The sequence below is a fragment of the Xiphias gladius genome, chromosome 19 (genome assembly GCF_016859285.1).
Source record: "Xiphias gladius isolate SHS-SW01 ecotype Sanya breed wild chromosome 19, ASM1685928v1, whole genome shotgun sequence".
Taxonomy (NCBI): domain Eukaryota; kingdom Metazoa; phylum Chordata; class Actinopteri; order Istiophoriformes; family Xiphiidae; genus Xiphias; species Xiphias gladius.
Window position 1 is genome coordinate 9,702,573 of NC_053418.1, and position 15,085 is coordinate 9,717,657.

At 40.3% G+C, this 15,085-nt stretch overlaps 1 protein-coding gene across 2 annotated transcripts in view; it reads left to right on the plus strand.

Annotated features, from left to right (window-relative positions):
* Positions 1 to 15,085, plus strand: part of rasgrf2b (Ras protein-specific guanine nucleotide-releasing factor 2b) — a 44,058-nt gene that overhangs the window by 12,047 nt on the left and 16,926 nt on the right. For both annotated transcript variants that reach the window (XR_005709477.1, XM_040154292.1), the window contains exons 2-12: positions 3,297 to 3,403; positions 4,567 to 4,714; positions 7,963 to 8,052; positions 8,248 to 8,384; positions 9,410 to 9,526; positions 9,705 to 9,784; positions 11,651 to 11,844; positions 12,017 to 12,126; positions 12,214 to 12,332; positions 14,677 to 14,837; positions 14,969 to 15,035. Coding sequence is in view for 1 of the 2 variants with exons in the window: in XM_040154292.1 (XP_040010226.1) it covers positions 3,297 to 3,403; positions 4,567 to 4,714; positions 7,963 to 8,052; positions 8,248 to 8,384; positions 9,410 to 9,526; positions 9,705 to 9,784; positions 11,651 to 11,844; positions 12,017 to 12,126; positions 12,214 to 12,332; positions 14,677 to 14,837; positions 14,969 to 15,035 (1,330 nt within the window). In the remaining variant the exon portion in view is untranslated. The remainder of the gene's footprint in view (positions 1 to 3,296; positions 3,404 to 4,566; positions 4,715 to 7,962; positions 8,053 to 8,247; positions 8,385 to 9,409; positions 9,527 to 9,704; positions 9,785 to 11,650; positions 11,845 to 12,016; positions 12,127 to 12,213; positions 12,333 to 14,676; positions 14,838 to 14,968; positions 15,036 to 15,085) is intronic.

Here is a 15,085-nt window from a genome sequence, read left to right on the forward strand (position 1 = left end):
TACATCAAACTTCAAATTCTTTGGAGTCCACATCTTCGACAATGTCACCGGGTCTGTGAACTCCTCCAACCTGAACAAAAAGGCGCAACAGCGCCTTTACTACCTGCAGAGTCCTAAGAAAGCTCACCTGTGTCCCAGGATACTGGTAGACTTTTACCGCTGTTGCATTGAGAGCACACTCACTAGATACATTTCAATGTGGTATAGCAATTGCTGCGCATCAGACTGTAAAGACACCATTGGGTGGTAAAAACTGCCCAACAGATCACCGGCTCCCAATTGCCCACCTTGAGAACATTCACCATAAATGCGCAAAGCATTATCCGCAAAGCATCCCACCCTAACCATGGTCTCGTCACTCTCCTCCCATCCAGCAGGCATTACCGGAGTCTCCACTCCCGCACCAGAAGACTCAGGAAAAGCTTTCTTTGCTGCGGCTGTGACTGTGACTGCTGTGGTCCACATCACAGCGCTAAGCATTATTTCACTCATCACTGCACTGTCTCAGTACTTTTATATTTGCCCTGCTCATTCTTGCACAAGCTGAACATCTCACGCTGTTCATATTACTGTTATTTATATTGTAAATACAACGACCTATACTTATTTTGTCCATACGGTACATACAATCTTACTGGCACTTCTGGTTAGATGCTAACTCCATTTCATTGGCTTTGTACCTGTACTCTGCACAATGACAATAAAGTTGAATCTAATCTAATCTAATCTTCAGCCTCTGTTGGACAGTGAGAAGTAGTCAGTTTTTGTCAGATCTATTCTCACAGCAGGCAGTTTTAAATGACTGACCCAAAATTTGCTGCCCTTGATTGCGTCTGTGTCCTGCTCTGGGGACAGTTTCATTTTCTGTAATAGCTGTTTCTCAGAAAAAAATGTTTCACGTGAGTGGTAAATTGGTCGTTAGTGACATAAAGAGTGAAAGAGTAGAAAAGAATCTCTGTCTCTTTGTCTCTTTTACTTTTCCTCTCTGTCTTTATTTGTCTAAATGAAATTTCTTACAGTACAGTGAAGGCCCTGAGGGATCGGGGCTACATTTGAGTTGATTTGAAGGGAGAGTGAGCTGGTTCTCGTGAACGGTACTCTAGAGTTGGGAAGCTGCGTGTTTACAGCTCGGAGAGACTTAGACCTCTTACTGTGTTCCTCTTCGACGAATGAGGGCACAGTATAGTGTTACAGTGTAATTCAGTGTATTACATTAATGCTATTAGCTCCAGCATATTGCAAAAATCTTCTGTATAGGATGAGGTAGGCTACCATTAAACTTTAATGACTGCCTGTGGGCAGCTGGGTAACTGCTGCAGCAAATAATAGTATACAGTAGGGGTAAAAAAAGAATATTAGAATATAAACATAAAAGTGGGATAAAATACATACCAGATTTGAATTATTTAAACTTAGAAACTGACTACTTTAGCACATGTTAAGCAGAGAGCAAAACTGGGAAGACTTCACAACAAAGAACTGAGTACAAACTTTTACATAATATAAAGTATCTTGGCAAGGGAAATGCTATGAACAAAAATAATACCAGTATGGTGATGCTGTATTCATTATAAATGGTGGTGGATTGTAACTTCTGTTACAATCTAAGCACATTTACTTAGAAGAACTGTACTTAGCGGCGCCCTGTGGAGCTTTCAAACAGTAGTTATGCCAATATGCAGTTTTCTCACCAAATTGTATTGTGTGTATCCTTCAGGTCTGACGGAAACTGAATAGCACACCCCGGACAGGTCACCAATCTATCACGGGGCTGTCCTTAAAAGCAAGTAATAATAATCAAATATTATAATACATAATAATATTACACCAGCAGGGTCCGTTCTGCCTTCATAATGAGTATTTTTACTTTTGATATTTAAGTACATTTCGCTCATAATGCTCCTATAGTTTTACTTAAGTAACACTGTAAACCCAATACTCTTACTTGTAACACAGTGTCCTTACATTGTGATATTGCTCCTTTCACTTAAGTAAAAGATCAGATTACATCACTGAGAATAAAATAGGAATTGTTATGATCACTATCACTATCATCTCTGTATATGTGATGATAATGACAGGGACGTCTGTGTGATCAAAGCATCAATACCAACATGATGTGAAAACTTTGGATGTATTCACTTAAATAAAGCTATAAAAGGCAGCTAAATTGCCATCCTTACACATAATGTAATATTTCCCTCCTCCTCATGCCTAAAATTGCAGGATGGATCAATAAAAGCATTAAATGAACAGAGATAGTGCTGAAAAGCAGAAAATGGATGCGCAAAACACGGCAGAAGCGTCAGATGTTGGGTTGCCATGGAAATGTTATCTTGTTAGGTAGTGAAACAATTTGGAAATATGTACTGGGTTAAGAAATATTACGTAACAAGTCTTTCTTCCCCCTCTCTATCCTTCCCTGTTTCTCTTTCTCCCTGTCAAACACTGTAAGAGCACAGATTATCGCTGATATAATAAAATCCAGCCAGCCAGTGAATTGAAATGACAGATACAAAAAAGAGATAGATAGAGACGGAGGAGTGTCTGTGTGTATGTGTGTGTGTGTGTGTGTGTGTGTGCTCTAATAACCTTGGTGACTCTGTCCCCAGCCCACCCCCACTGCAGGGGCTGAAGCCCATCCATCCTCCTGCAGGGAAAACATCTCTACCCTGGACTCTGCTTGGTTCACTGAATCCTTACTGAGAGAGACACAAAGAGATGAAAGTATGAAGGGATGTGAAGATGGAGGAGGAAGAGGAGGAGGAGTAGGTTTTGACAACAAGAGAAGTGAGGATGGCGGTTGAGCTGGGCAGAGGAGGTGGAGTGGGATGATAGGTGAAGTGCAAAGAGAGAGGGAGGAGGAGAGAGGTGGTTGGATGAAGAGAAGGGAGGAGGAGGAGGGAGAGTCCATGTAGCGCTCACTCTTCTCTGTTTTCCCTTACTAAGAATAGCAGCACTTCTGGTAACCCAGTGCCCCAGGACATGACCATTTGAATACAAGCCTCTATCACTTCATATAATGTCTTGTGTGTGTGTGTGTGTGTGTGTGTGTGTGTGTGTGTGTGTGTGTGTGTGTGTGTGTGTGTGTGTGTGTGTGTGTGTGTGTGTGTGTGTGTGTGTGTGTGTTTGTGTGTGTGCGCGCTCTACTGTAGAAGTCTGTCTCTGTGCTCGCATGTATTGGCATGTGTCTGCATGTGAGACCGGGGAAGTATTTTAAAAGCAGATACTCAGGGAAACTCATCAGGGTCACAAATATAAACAGCTTTTCTCTCTTAATCTTTTTCTCTCTCCAGCACTACTTCCTCATCGTGTTTGGGCATGATGGACAGAAACCTCTGGAGCTGCGGACAGAGGAGGAGAGTGAGTGTGATGAATGGGTGGAGGCCATCCAGCAGGCCAGGTATACACATAGTATTACATAATGCGTATCTCCTATGAGCATAATAGTAGCAGTGTTTGTTTAGTTAGCTAAAAAAAAAAAACGTGCCTTCTTCCTTTGCATGGAAGGGAAATACCGTATCAAATTAGATTGCATGACAGCAGTTTGATTTAATGTGACAGAACAATAACATTAAACAGCATTAAAATGAATGTAAATGGTAGTGTTGCATGTTATAGGCCATTAAAAATGAAAGCTGGTTGTTTTCCAAAGCATAACCCTAACTTCTTGCACTTGTTTTTTTTTTAACTTTCACTTCATTTTCAGTGCTGAATTCATTGAAACTTGCTTTACATACATAGTAAAGCAAGATTTAAAAAAAAAATCTGCATCTGGAAAGCTTCCTTGTTGTTTGTTGGTTCATTCACAGAGACTATGACATCTTGAGTTTTGAGTATCAGCTGTTGGGAAGCACTTCATTCACAGGCTCCACTGTGGGAAAATTCAACCTGGAAGATAATCAAACTCAGTGCTCTGAAACGTCTGAAAAAGATAATGTACATTTAATAGTTTCGAAGCAAGTGGGTATGGTTTGTACTTTAGAGATGGTGCTTTACAGTCTCAGGTTCATTAGTTGCTCCTGGTGTCACCTGAACTTTCATGTTTCCCTCAGATTCACGCTAATTGGTCAGTGATTATTCAGAATTTCTGACCTGACTAAAGCTACATTATGTGACATGGCTCAAGATATGTGGCATTAAGGTGAATGGAATCAAACCACTGCTGGCCAGCAACAAGACTGCCAGGTGTGAGCCCACCTCCAGTTGCAGTCTTAAAAGGAAATTATGGCACCCCCTAGAAGAAAGTATGGTCAGCAGGAATATATAGTAGACGCATTTATTGATAAAAGGATAAATCATACCAAACCCTCAGTATGGTCCTTTAAGACTTCCCACAGGGTGGATAAGCATACATCTGATTCACTCAGCAGCATTAATTTCACTGTCATAAGTGTGTTTTTGTTTTTCCCTTACTCTCTGCCATAATGCACAGTGGGTTACAGCAGCAAGATGAGATAATGCAGTCTAGTGTCTTATTACTGTCTTATTTAGCTGTTCATGCTGAGGTTGTGTGCTTCTTTGCATATCTCTGTGTATATTTCTGGACCTCTCTTTTATTTTCAGTTATTCTGACATCATCATCGAGCGAGAGGTGCTGATGCAGAAATACATCCACCTTATACAGATAGTTGAGACTGAGAAGGTGGCTGCCAATCAGCTGCGCACCCAGCTAGAGGATCAGGACACCGAAATCGAGAGGCTCAAAGCAGAGGTACAGTATACATGTATACACACACACACACACACACACACACACACACACACACACACATAGACCTTAGAGGTACAATCCTCAAGGTTTTCATTATATCAAACCTCATTTTCATGAGGTTTCCAACCGCAAGCATTTCCAAATCACGCAGGATCTTAATATTTTAAAGTTATAGGTGGATTAAGAGGGAGAAATTAATAAATTAAAGCATAATCAGGCTCTTTTAGAAATGTAAACAAGTTTTTGCCAACTGACATCCATCACATAGCTCCTCTGGTATCACTCTCTGCTAGCTTCTGGTACTATATGATGGGGGGGGGTTAGCTCCTAACCCCAATTTATATTTAATTAGATTAATTTATTTAGTTTAAGATGAGTCATCAAAAATATAATAAAGTTTTACAGGAAGAGAAAAGAGAGGGATTTTGCTATGGAAAATCCTCAAAAATGATTTGTTTGATATATATTTGACATAACTGAACACAGGGACACAGGATTATAACTTGGAAAATTTATATTTTTATTTCACTGTCTTTAAGAAGTATAACAATATTTGGTTATGACTGACACAACAAATAGATCATGGTCTTTGCCGAAGGTGATTGCAGTGCTGAGAATCCTAAAAATGAAGACCTCATTTCCCCTAAACCTGTTTCTTCTTAATTTTTTATGGTTTTTGTCAGGCATTGGAACTCGCTCGCTCGCTCAATCACTCCCTGTGTTTATGTCAGTGGAGGAGTGGGCGTTAACGGTGCTCAGTCACCTCTGAGCATAGGAGGAGAAGCCCACCGCTCAATAAAGACAGTCCAGCAGCCTCCTTACAAACAGCTGCCAAGCCATTACGCTTATCGAACGCAGCATGTTTCTGTTCTGTTCACAGCACAATAAATCAGCAGTGCACGTTCACACACAAAACACAACACTGTTAATATGAAGTACTTCCGATTCTCTCTCTCACACACACACACACACACACACACACACACAAACACACGTGACAGCAGGTAATTATTGGTTTATGTTAATTAGATCAATAGCTCTAATCTTTTCTCAGCTAAACAATAAGTGAGTTTACAGCGCTTTTCGATCCAGACATCACTGTCAAATGTTGAAATATGGATATGTCAGTACATCACGTAGATTAGGGCTGAATGACGATTCAGTGTAATTATTTATTGTCTTTCGCTGGAAATTATTGTGATGATATGATTGTATCATGTTATCATTTCACAAAGTTGTCGTGTCCAAATTAATAATTCCAAGCAAACTGTAGATGAAAACTAGCAAAATGACTTACTGACATGTTTGACATGTCTCACGTAGTGCATAACAGTGGGACACAGTTATTGCAGAAAACACTTTTTGGTTATTATTTTTCTAATTTTGCATTCATTTGCCATATCATGATATATAACGATATTGGAAAAATTGTCTTAAAAAAATTATTTTAAAAAAATATTCGAAACTCTTCTCCATATATGTGACATGTATGCTGGCCTGTAGACAAATTTCCCACTTTTTGCAATTTCAGCCGACCTAACAAAAAGAAGGTTTTACTACTTTTGCATCTGATGAGAAGTGGTTCCTACGCGCATATTCTCTTATGTGCCACGTAGTGGCCAGAAGGCCAGAAGGCAAGGCAGAGTTATTCTCACTTTACAGGTGTCTGATTGAAATTGAATTCTGGTCTGCGCAGCAGTCTGCCCCAGGGGATGCCATTTACTCATCGGGCCAGCTGCTAACATCTCCATAAATCACACCACCACTGTCATTTCTAATTCTGTCTCTGCTCATCTATGACAATAATTACTTTTATACACATTTTGCTTGTATACACTTTTTCTGTCTTTGGGAAAAAATAACACTATGTTGAATGGATTAGCCTGTTACGCTGCTTTTAATTGTGATTCTCCCTCGGAGCAACGAGTGTAGCAGATAGTTCTTACCACTACCCACTGTGCTTATATCTCACTGGCAGGATACACTGAGCCTGGTTTATAATGAAAATGCTAACGAAAGACATTTTATATTAGGAAACATCTGCCTGTGAAATGGGGCTGCTCATGAAAAAAGGATTGGACTTTGAGAGCCAGTGTGCAACTAGTGATCCTTCTCATTAAAACATACTGTTGTTTGTTTGTTTATGTGTGTGTTGCTCCGTGTTTATGAATAATTAAACCAACTAGCCACAGTAACTATCAACACTTGGCAGACTAGTTCCTCTCTGCTGCCATTTGCATGATAGCGCTAGAGAATAGGAAAATGAAAATGAAAGTGTGTGGCTGAAAACGGCTTTGGTTTCATCTTTCATGCTTTTCTTCATCATTTGATAAACTGATGTTGCCAAGAGGGCTTGAAAGTAAAACTAAATAGGTTAAAGTAATATAGTACAACAGCCGAACTTAACCTCCGCTGAGTTTCTCTCTGCCAAGAAAACTCTTTTACCAGCTATGTTTGAGATTCATCACTGTTATTTAAACAGAAATGGTGCTATCTATTATCAAGTTTACAATGTGAAATGAGATTTTTTCCACAGCTTAATAACATTTTGAGCCTGGCTTATTCCCTTTGTAATGTTTCTCATGTGTGCCTCAGTTTTCAAACCTGGAAAATGACACTAACTCTGTGGAAGGTGAAACCTCACACATCCAAAGGCTAATCTGACTCTGCGGACTGAACAGTGTATTTCCTGTCTGTAAAAAAATGTAACAAGAGCTGACATAATTGGACAGATTAAGTCTCTAAAATGCCTTCATTTTATGGTTACCATAGATTGGTTTCTACCAGAAGTAGAACGTATTCAGCAGCAGCAGATTATATTTTGTCTTCAGTACCTGCTGTGCCCTACAAAGCGCTACAGATGATCAGACACATATAAGCCTTAATTTGCGTACTGTCACCGGCTGATAGCAGCCCTCCCCCTGCTCTGTCATTCTCTGTTTCTGAATGAAAGCAGCGGATTGTCAAAGATGAGGAAGTCTGATGTCTATCTGGCGAAAAACAAACCAACAGTTCACTGAGCACACGCTGAATACCTATCACCGATACATTACTCAAACAAATGACTGTTGGTCTCATTAGGAATATAATATCCTCATTAATGAAACCTTATCACTTTCTGCTATACTTCAGTAGACCATTGTCTCTATTTAATCTGATTTTCATGTAATTTAATTTCTCTTTTTTTGCACACACTGAGTCGCCCACATTATTGCTCATATTGTTTGTGACTGAAATTCTCTTAAAAGATTGTAGCTCTGAACAAAACCAAGGAGCGAATGCGGCCTTACCATATCAACCATGAAAATGAAGACCCGGATATCAAAAAGATCAAAAAGGTAACTAAATCAGTTCTACATGTTCAGATAAGGTAACATCTAAGTTTCATGCATTTTTGGTTGCTGTAAACTGCCTAAACCGCCATCTCTAATTCATCACCTGTGATTTCTTGCATTTTTTCTTTGCTGGCATGCTGCTAGGCCACGTGTGCTCCACGCATCCTTGTCTAAGCTCGCTTGTTTGTGTCTACTCAGGTGCAGGGTTTCATGCGGGGCTGGCTCTGTCGGAGGAAGTGGAAGATCATCGTTCAGGATTACATCTGCTCTCCTCATGCTGAGAGCATGAGGAAGAGGAACCAGATTGTGTTCAACATGGTGGAGGCAGAGACAGAGTATGTAAATACATTATGCCTAGAGTGGTACAGTTGCACCCACTGTGGAAAAGTTGTCACTGTTGTCAAGCTTTGCAGCGCATGATATTATCTGAATTACTGTGTGGACCAAGGGGAGGATGCTATCCACGATGTGTTTTACTATAAGTGCTGTACAATAGGGCTGGGCGATATGATGATAAATACTGTGAGAAGACAGAGATTTGTCAACTCTATAGTAGATATCATTTTAATATCTCTAGTTTTATGAGACCATTCCAGTCAGCTCTGCAAATCATTGAACAGGACCGCACTATGACCGTATTGGATTTGCAGGATTTTTTGCATCATTGTGATGAAGTGCCTCGATTTGTCAGGTCTTTTATATCACTGGAGCAGTGATAACAGACATTCCAATCCTGTGTTTCATCTATAAATGGTTTCCCAATTGAATTTTCAGAAAACGTACTATATCACAATGTACTGTATATATTGATAGTTGATATAAAATTACACTGAGATTTTTATACAAAACCACATGCTCTAAGTCAGATAAACCCAACCACCTGACTTTCTTGCCAGTCTTTGTCTGGACCAAGTTAAGCTGTGATGACTAAATATGACCTAGCGCTGGAATGTACTGACAAGTCAAACATAATAATATATTTGACTAAATACCTTTATATTGTTAATACAGGAGAATTTGAGTTTTCAGGCCACAATGGGCAAACAGGGTAAGACCTTAATTATCCATTACTCTCTGCTATAACAAATAGAAAGGAAATTTTATCATCTAATTGTAAGATAAAAGTTAAGGTATATTACAATATTAAAAAAACTAGATCCCAACTATTAAATATTAAAATTGCCTTAATGGAACATAATTGCTCATGTAAGTGTTTAGCAGAAAAATCTGAATTTCTACAACATTGCCAGGAGCCTGCTATACATGACTGTGCAAGGCAAAACAGAGACATTTTCATAATCCAGGTGATACAAACGTAAGTGTTTTTCTGTTTGTCCGTGTGTGTGTGTGCGTGTGACAGGTATGTCCACCAGCTCTACATCCTGGTCAACTGCTTCCTCAGGCCTCTGAGGATGGCTGCCAGCTCCAAGAAACCCCCCATTAGTCATGACGATGTCAGCAGCATTTTCCTCAACAGGTGTGTATGTCTGTGTGAATGTGTTCGTCCAACATGTTCTGTCCATCTTTGCTTTGAGCTGAATCACTGAAGTGTTAATTATGCTGGAGGCACAAGCAGGGATGCACACTGAGGATTTAAAAAACAATAGAAACTCTTTTGTCATTTTGTTTTCATATTTTGTTCACACTGATTTCAGTGAGACCATCATGTTCCTACATGAGATTTTCCATCAAGGCTTAAAGGCGAGGATAGCCAACTGGCCAACTCTGGTGCTGGGTAAGCTGTTAACCTCACACAGTACACAAAACACACTTTATGCTCTGCTGCCACTCAGTGACATCAAGGTCAGGTTTCCAGTGGTCCCCCACATCCAGTTTTATCTCATTCAAACGCCAGCCTTGACATCTTTCTGCCACATCCATACATACACACACAAACAAACAGACACACGCACACACACACACACACACACACACACACACACACACACACACACACACACACACACACACACGGACACATGCCCTGATTTCCCTATCTCAGTCTGCAACATGCCCATTCATTGTCTTGACAGACAATGACCACTCAGACCAGAAGGCATCCCACGATTTCACCTCCTAAAACAGAAGCGCCCTCGACAGATAAGCATCACCTAGGAGACAGACTGCTGAAAGATGTGGCTGCAAATTACTGATGACAAATTCAAAAAGAAAATGGTCCACTGATTAAACATGCCACCCTTATCTGACTCCCTGCTTCAGGTGGATGCTGAATGTAGCGTTTGACCAACAGTATGTTTTACATCATGTCAATTTCAGCAGTATTTTCAGTGCTGATTGTTTGTTTTCTTTTTAGTATCGTTATGATAATATTTAGCTTCCAACACAATATGCTTTTAACATACATAAATGGATATATGCATCAATTTTTGACCAATATAATGGATGCATTTTCCTTTTCTTGCCTTTGACTTTGATTCTTTGATTCTTTTGTGGGCATGGCCCTTAAAATTCCTGATGATCCCGTAATTTGGTTCTCTGCGGTGAATGAAGAAATAGAAAGAAAAGAACGAGATAGCCACAATGTAACATAAATTGGTCAAATTAGCTTTACTTCATTCATTGATATGACTCCATTATGATGCAGTCGCTCACAGAATTACTGAAGCAGTGTTCTCTGAATTTGTTTATTAGGAGTCAGTTTCACGGCTACAGTACACACCCAGAAAGCTTACATAAGTTTTGAAATATCTTTCCTCATTTCCCTCCAACATTACCTTGGCCACATCCCTTCCAATACCTCCTCCCTTGTAGCTTGTCAAAAAACATTTTGGGGCTGGCTTGAATGAATTTATACAAGGGAATAAAACTGTATTTCCTTTATTTTGACCGTTATTCTCCTGCCCCGACTATGAGTTTAGATGCACAGCTATGCAGCGATCTAAAAGATGAGATACCATTAACAAATAATAATAATCAATAATAAATATAAACAATAACAAAATCATTGTAAAAATGAGCAATGGCTATAGTAACAACAAAACTTCATAACAGTATAAACTACCTGTCAAATTAATCAAATTGTTCCTCCTGCCATGAGGAAGCAAAGTATCAACAGTGAATGATCTACATTAAGTTCTATCAGTAAGTACAAAACAGTAACTAATCTAGTGAACATGCAATAGAACATACAGAGAGCCGAAGTCATCACGTCACATGTGGACTGGCCTGTGTTCCACTACAGCTGGTAGCTGGTTAATAGTAAACGGATCACAAATTAACAATCACAAGAAATCTATAGTAGAAAAAAAACACCAACAGATAATGTGCCAGCTTGGCATGTAGGTTTTTCCAAGCATCTTGGAGAATGTGCTGCAGTGCTTCTGTGCATTTAGGCTGTCTCAGTGTCTTCTGTCTCTTTGTGTAATCCCAGACTGACTCCGTGTTGTTTAGTGACTCCTTGTTCTTCTTGTCTCTGAAGATAGTTTTTATGACTCTGGCTGTATGTTTGTGCTCGCTGTCATGCTGCAGAATGAATTTGGTTCAGACAATCAGACGCCTCCCTGATGGATAAGAAATAAACATCTTAAGTGCCTACAACATTTGAACAGTACTGTACATGTGTGTGTGCTTTTGTTTCTAGCTGACCTATTTGACATCCTGCTGCCTATGCTGAACATCTATCAGGAGTTTGTGAGAAACCATCAGTATAGCCTGCAGGTTTTGGCCAACTGTAAGCAGAACAGAGACTTTGACAAGCTGCTGAAACAGTACGAGTCCAATGCTGCCTGTGAGGGAAGGATGCTTGAGACCTTCCTAACATACCCCATGTTCCAGGTAGAACTTGGGCACCAGCACACATTGGTTTTCACACAAATGCAATCCAACTTTTTTATATCAATTCTTGTCTCGATTTATTGCCACCATCTTTTATAAACTGTCTATTATAAATTGTTCATATATTTTAATAGCCTTTTTTTTTTTTTACATTGCTCTTCCCTCCTGTAAGATTCCCCGCTACATCATCACCTTGCATGAGTTATTGGCACACACACCTCATGAGCATGTGGAGCGCAAGAGTCTTGAATTCGCCAAGTCCAAATTAGAGGAACTGTCCAGGTGTGTATCTTTTGTCAGAATTATCAACTTTCCTGATAGAGCTTGACATTGAATACTGAACTAACTGGTGTGTTTGTGTGTGGCCAGAGTAATGCACGATGAGGTGAGTGACACGGAGAACATACGGAAGAACCTGGCCATAGAGAGGATGATAGTGGAGGGCTGTGACATCCTGCTGGACACCAGCCAGACCTTCATCAGGCAGGGTGAGCCTTCATCAGCTCACAGCACTGCTCGCCAGACAGCAAATCTCTGGAGATGTACTTGACAGTAACCTCACCCTGTCTGCCAACTTGTGATCTGAGAGCGTAGACACGGTGCTTTGGTGGAGCTTAGTTACTGAATCATGACATTAGTTACTGAAATACCTTCTACGAGACGAGAGATTTGTCTGTCAGCTTGCCAAGTAAAGATATGGTTCTACAAATTGGTTGTGGCGTACTAACTTTTTTTTCAATTTATTTATTTTCAATTCAATTTTATTTATAGAGCGCCAAATCATAACAGAGGTTATCTCAGGGCACTTTTCATGTAGAGCAGGTCTAGCCCGTGATCTTTATAGTTATATTTACAGAGACCCAACATTCCTCCATGTGCAAGCACTTGGCGACAGCAGCAAGGAAAAATTCCCTTTTAACAGGTAGAAACCTTGAATACAACCCGGCTCATGGTGGATGGCCGCCTGCCTCGACCGGCTGGGTTGAGAGAGAAAGGGGCGGGGGGGCATAGCACAGTAGATATGTAACATAAAGATGTGTAACAATAATGAGACTAATAATCATACTAATAATTATAATAATAGGGTGAATAATGCTACTAATAAAACTAAATAAATAATAATTGTTGATAATCACAATAGTTGAAGAAGTGGGTGTTGAGCAGGATCATCGGGGCAGTAGGTGGTTTGCAGTCACAGACCCAGACTCTCTAGCAGCAGGGGCAGAAATACCTAAAGAAAGCGACAGAAAGAGAGGGGAGAGAAACGAGAAAGCACAAAACTACGGGAGAGAGAATAAGTCAAGTTAGTAACGAGCATTGGTGCCATTCGAATGCGTACAGATGGAGAGGAAGAGGAGGAGAGAGGAGCTTGCTGCATCAAGGGAAGTCCCCCGGTAGTCTAGGCCCATAGCAGCATAACTAGGGGATGGTTCAAGCCAAGTCTGAGCCAGCCCTAACTGAAAGCTTTATCAAAAGGGAAGGTTTTAAGCCTGCTCTTAAATGTGGAGAAGATGTCTAGCTCCTGGACCAAAACTGGAACATGGTTCCACAGTAGAGGAGCGTGATAACTGAAGGATCTGCCTCCCATTCTAATATTGGAGACTCTAGGAACCACAAGCAAGCCTGCGTTCTGAGAGCGCAGTGTTCTAGTGGGGTCATAGGGTACTATGAGCTCTTTCAGATATGATGGTGTCTGAGCATTAAGGGCTTTGTAGGTGAGGAGGAGGATTTTAAATTCTATTCTAGATTTTACAGGGAGCCAATGCAGAGAGGCTAACACAGTAGAAATGTGATCTCTTTTCCTAGTTCCTGTCAGTACTCGCGCTGCAACATTCTGGATCAGCTGGAGAGTATTTAAAGATTTGTTGGGACGGCCTGATAATAAGGAATTATAGTTTGCCTTCTAGAAGGCATTTTTCTGAGGGGACAGTATCAGATAGGATAGTTTAAAGTAAAAGACTGATATAATCAAATCAAAACAAGGTGTTGTACTGATTTTGTTTGATGAAATTTCATGTATGTCCTGTAGTTTCCTACATGAACCTGCCAGACTAACTAGACTTCCACCACTGAAAGTTCTCGTTCTTTCTCTGTGCAGATAAATGGATTGCCTGTGATCACTCAGGTCTTAGCTAGAGTCGAGGTGCCAGAACAGTCTGCCTAATCCAACAAAGCAAAGTCGTTCTTCATCTAAAATGCACTGCGTAAATTGTATTTGATTTGGCATCACTGACCCGGGGCAACAAGTGGTTAGAGTGACTAAATTCATATCTGCACTGGTGTTCACCAAGAGGTATTCTAATTACTACAGTGTGCAAAAACTTTCAGATTAATCTGATTTCTCAAAATCCCTTAGATTAGGCAAAGCCAATTCTCCATTTAACAGTATGCATTGTTGAGCGTTACCGAGTGAGCATACTGGCTAAGTGAAACATATATGGCAAGTTACCTTTTGACTGCACAGGAGAGCAGATTGTGATTTTCCATGCTGTAACTGAGTCACAAGTCAGGGGATGAAGAGCTGAACCCCGATTCTATCTGTTTTTTTTATTCCTTGAAGAAGAGACAAAATTTTGCTACTGAATCCGCTTCTTTCAATTATCTTCTCTTTCATTCTACTTTCATTACTGCAGTGACAGGTGCACATACCACGTGCATGTATGCAGAAGTTCAGAAGTGTTTTTATGTGTTTTAAATATTTAAACATATATATATATATATATATATATATATATATATGTGTGCCACTGCAAATGCATAGTAAACCCAGCCCTCAGTATAGTATCAGCTTAATGAAATGTAATGTAAGCCTGTGCCCCTCCTGCTCTTCAGGCTCTCTGATCCAGCTGCCGTCAGTGGAGCGAGGAAAGCTGAGTAAGGTCCGCTTGGGTTCTCTCACTCTGAAGAAGGAAGGGGAAAGGCAGTGTTTCCTCTTTACTAAACACTTCCTCATCTGCACACGCAGCTCCGGGGGAAAACTGCACCTTCTCAAGGTGAGAACACCTTTACCTCTGCAGTCTAACCATGTATATATCAGTGAGGAAATTCATTTTGTAAATCAATAGCAACTTTAGTCCACAATGCCAATAAACGGTTGTGCATATTTTCTCTTGAACTCTTGCAGCAAGGTGGAGTTCTGTCCCTTATTGACTGCACACTCATAGAGGAACCAGATGCCAGTGATGAGGAGAGTAAGTTTACTACATCTACTGAATGAAGCAGTGTGTCCATGTTGGCTGAC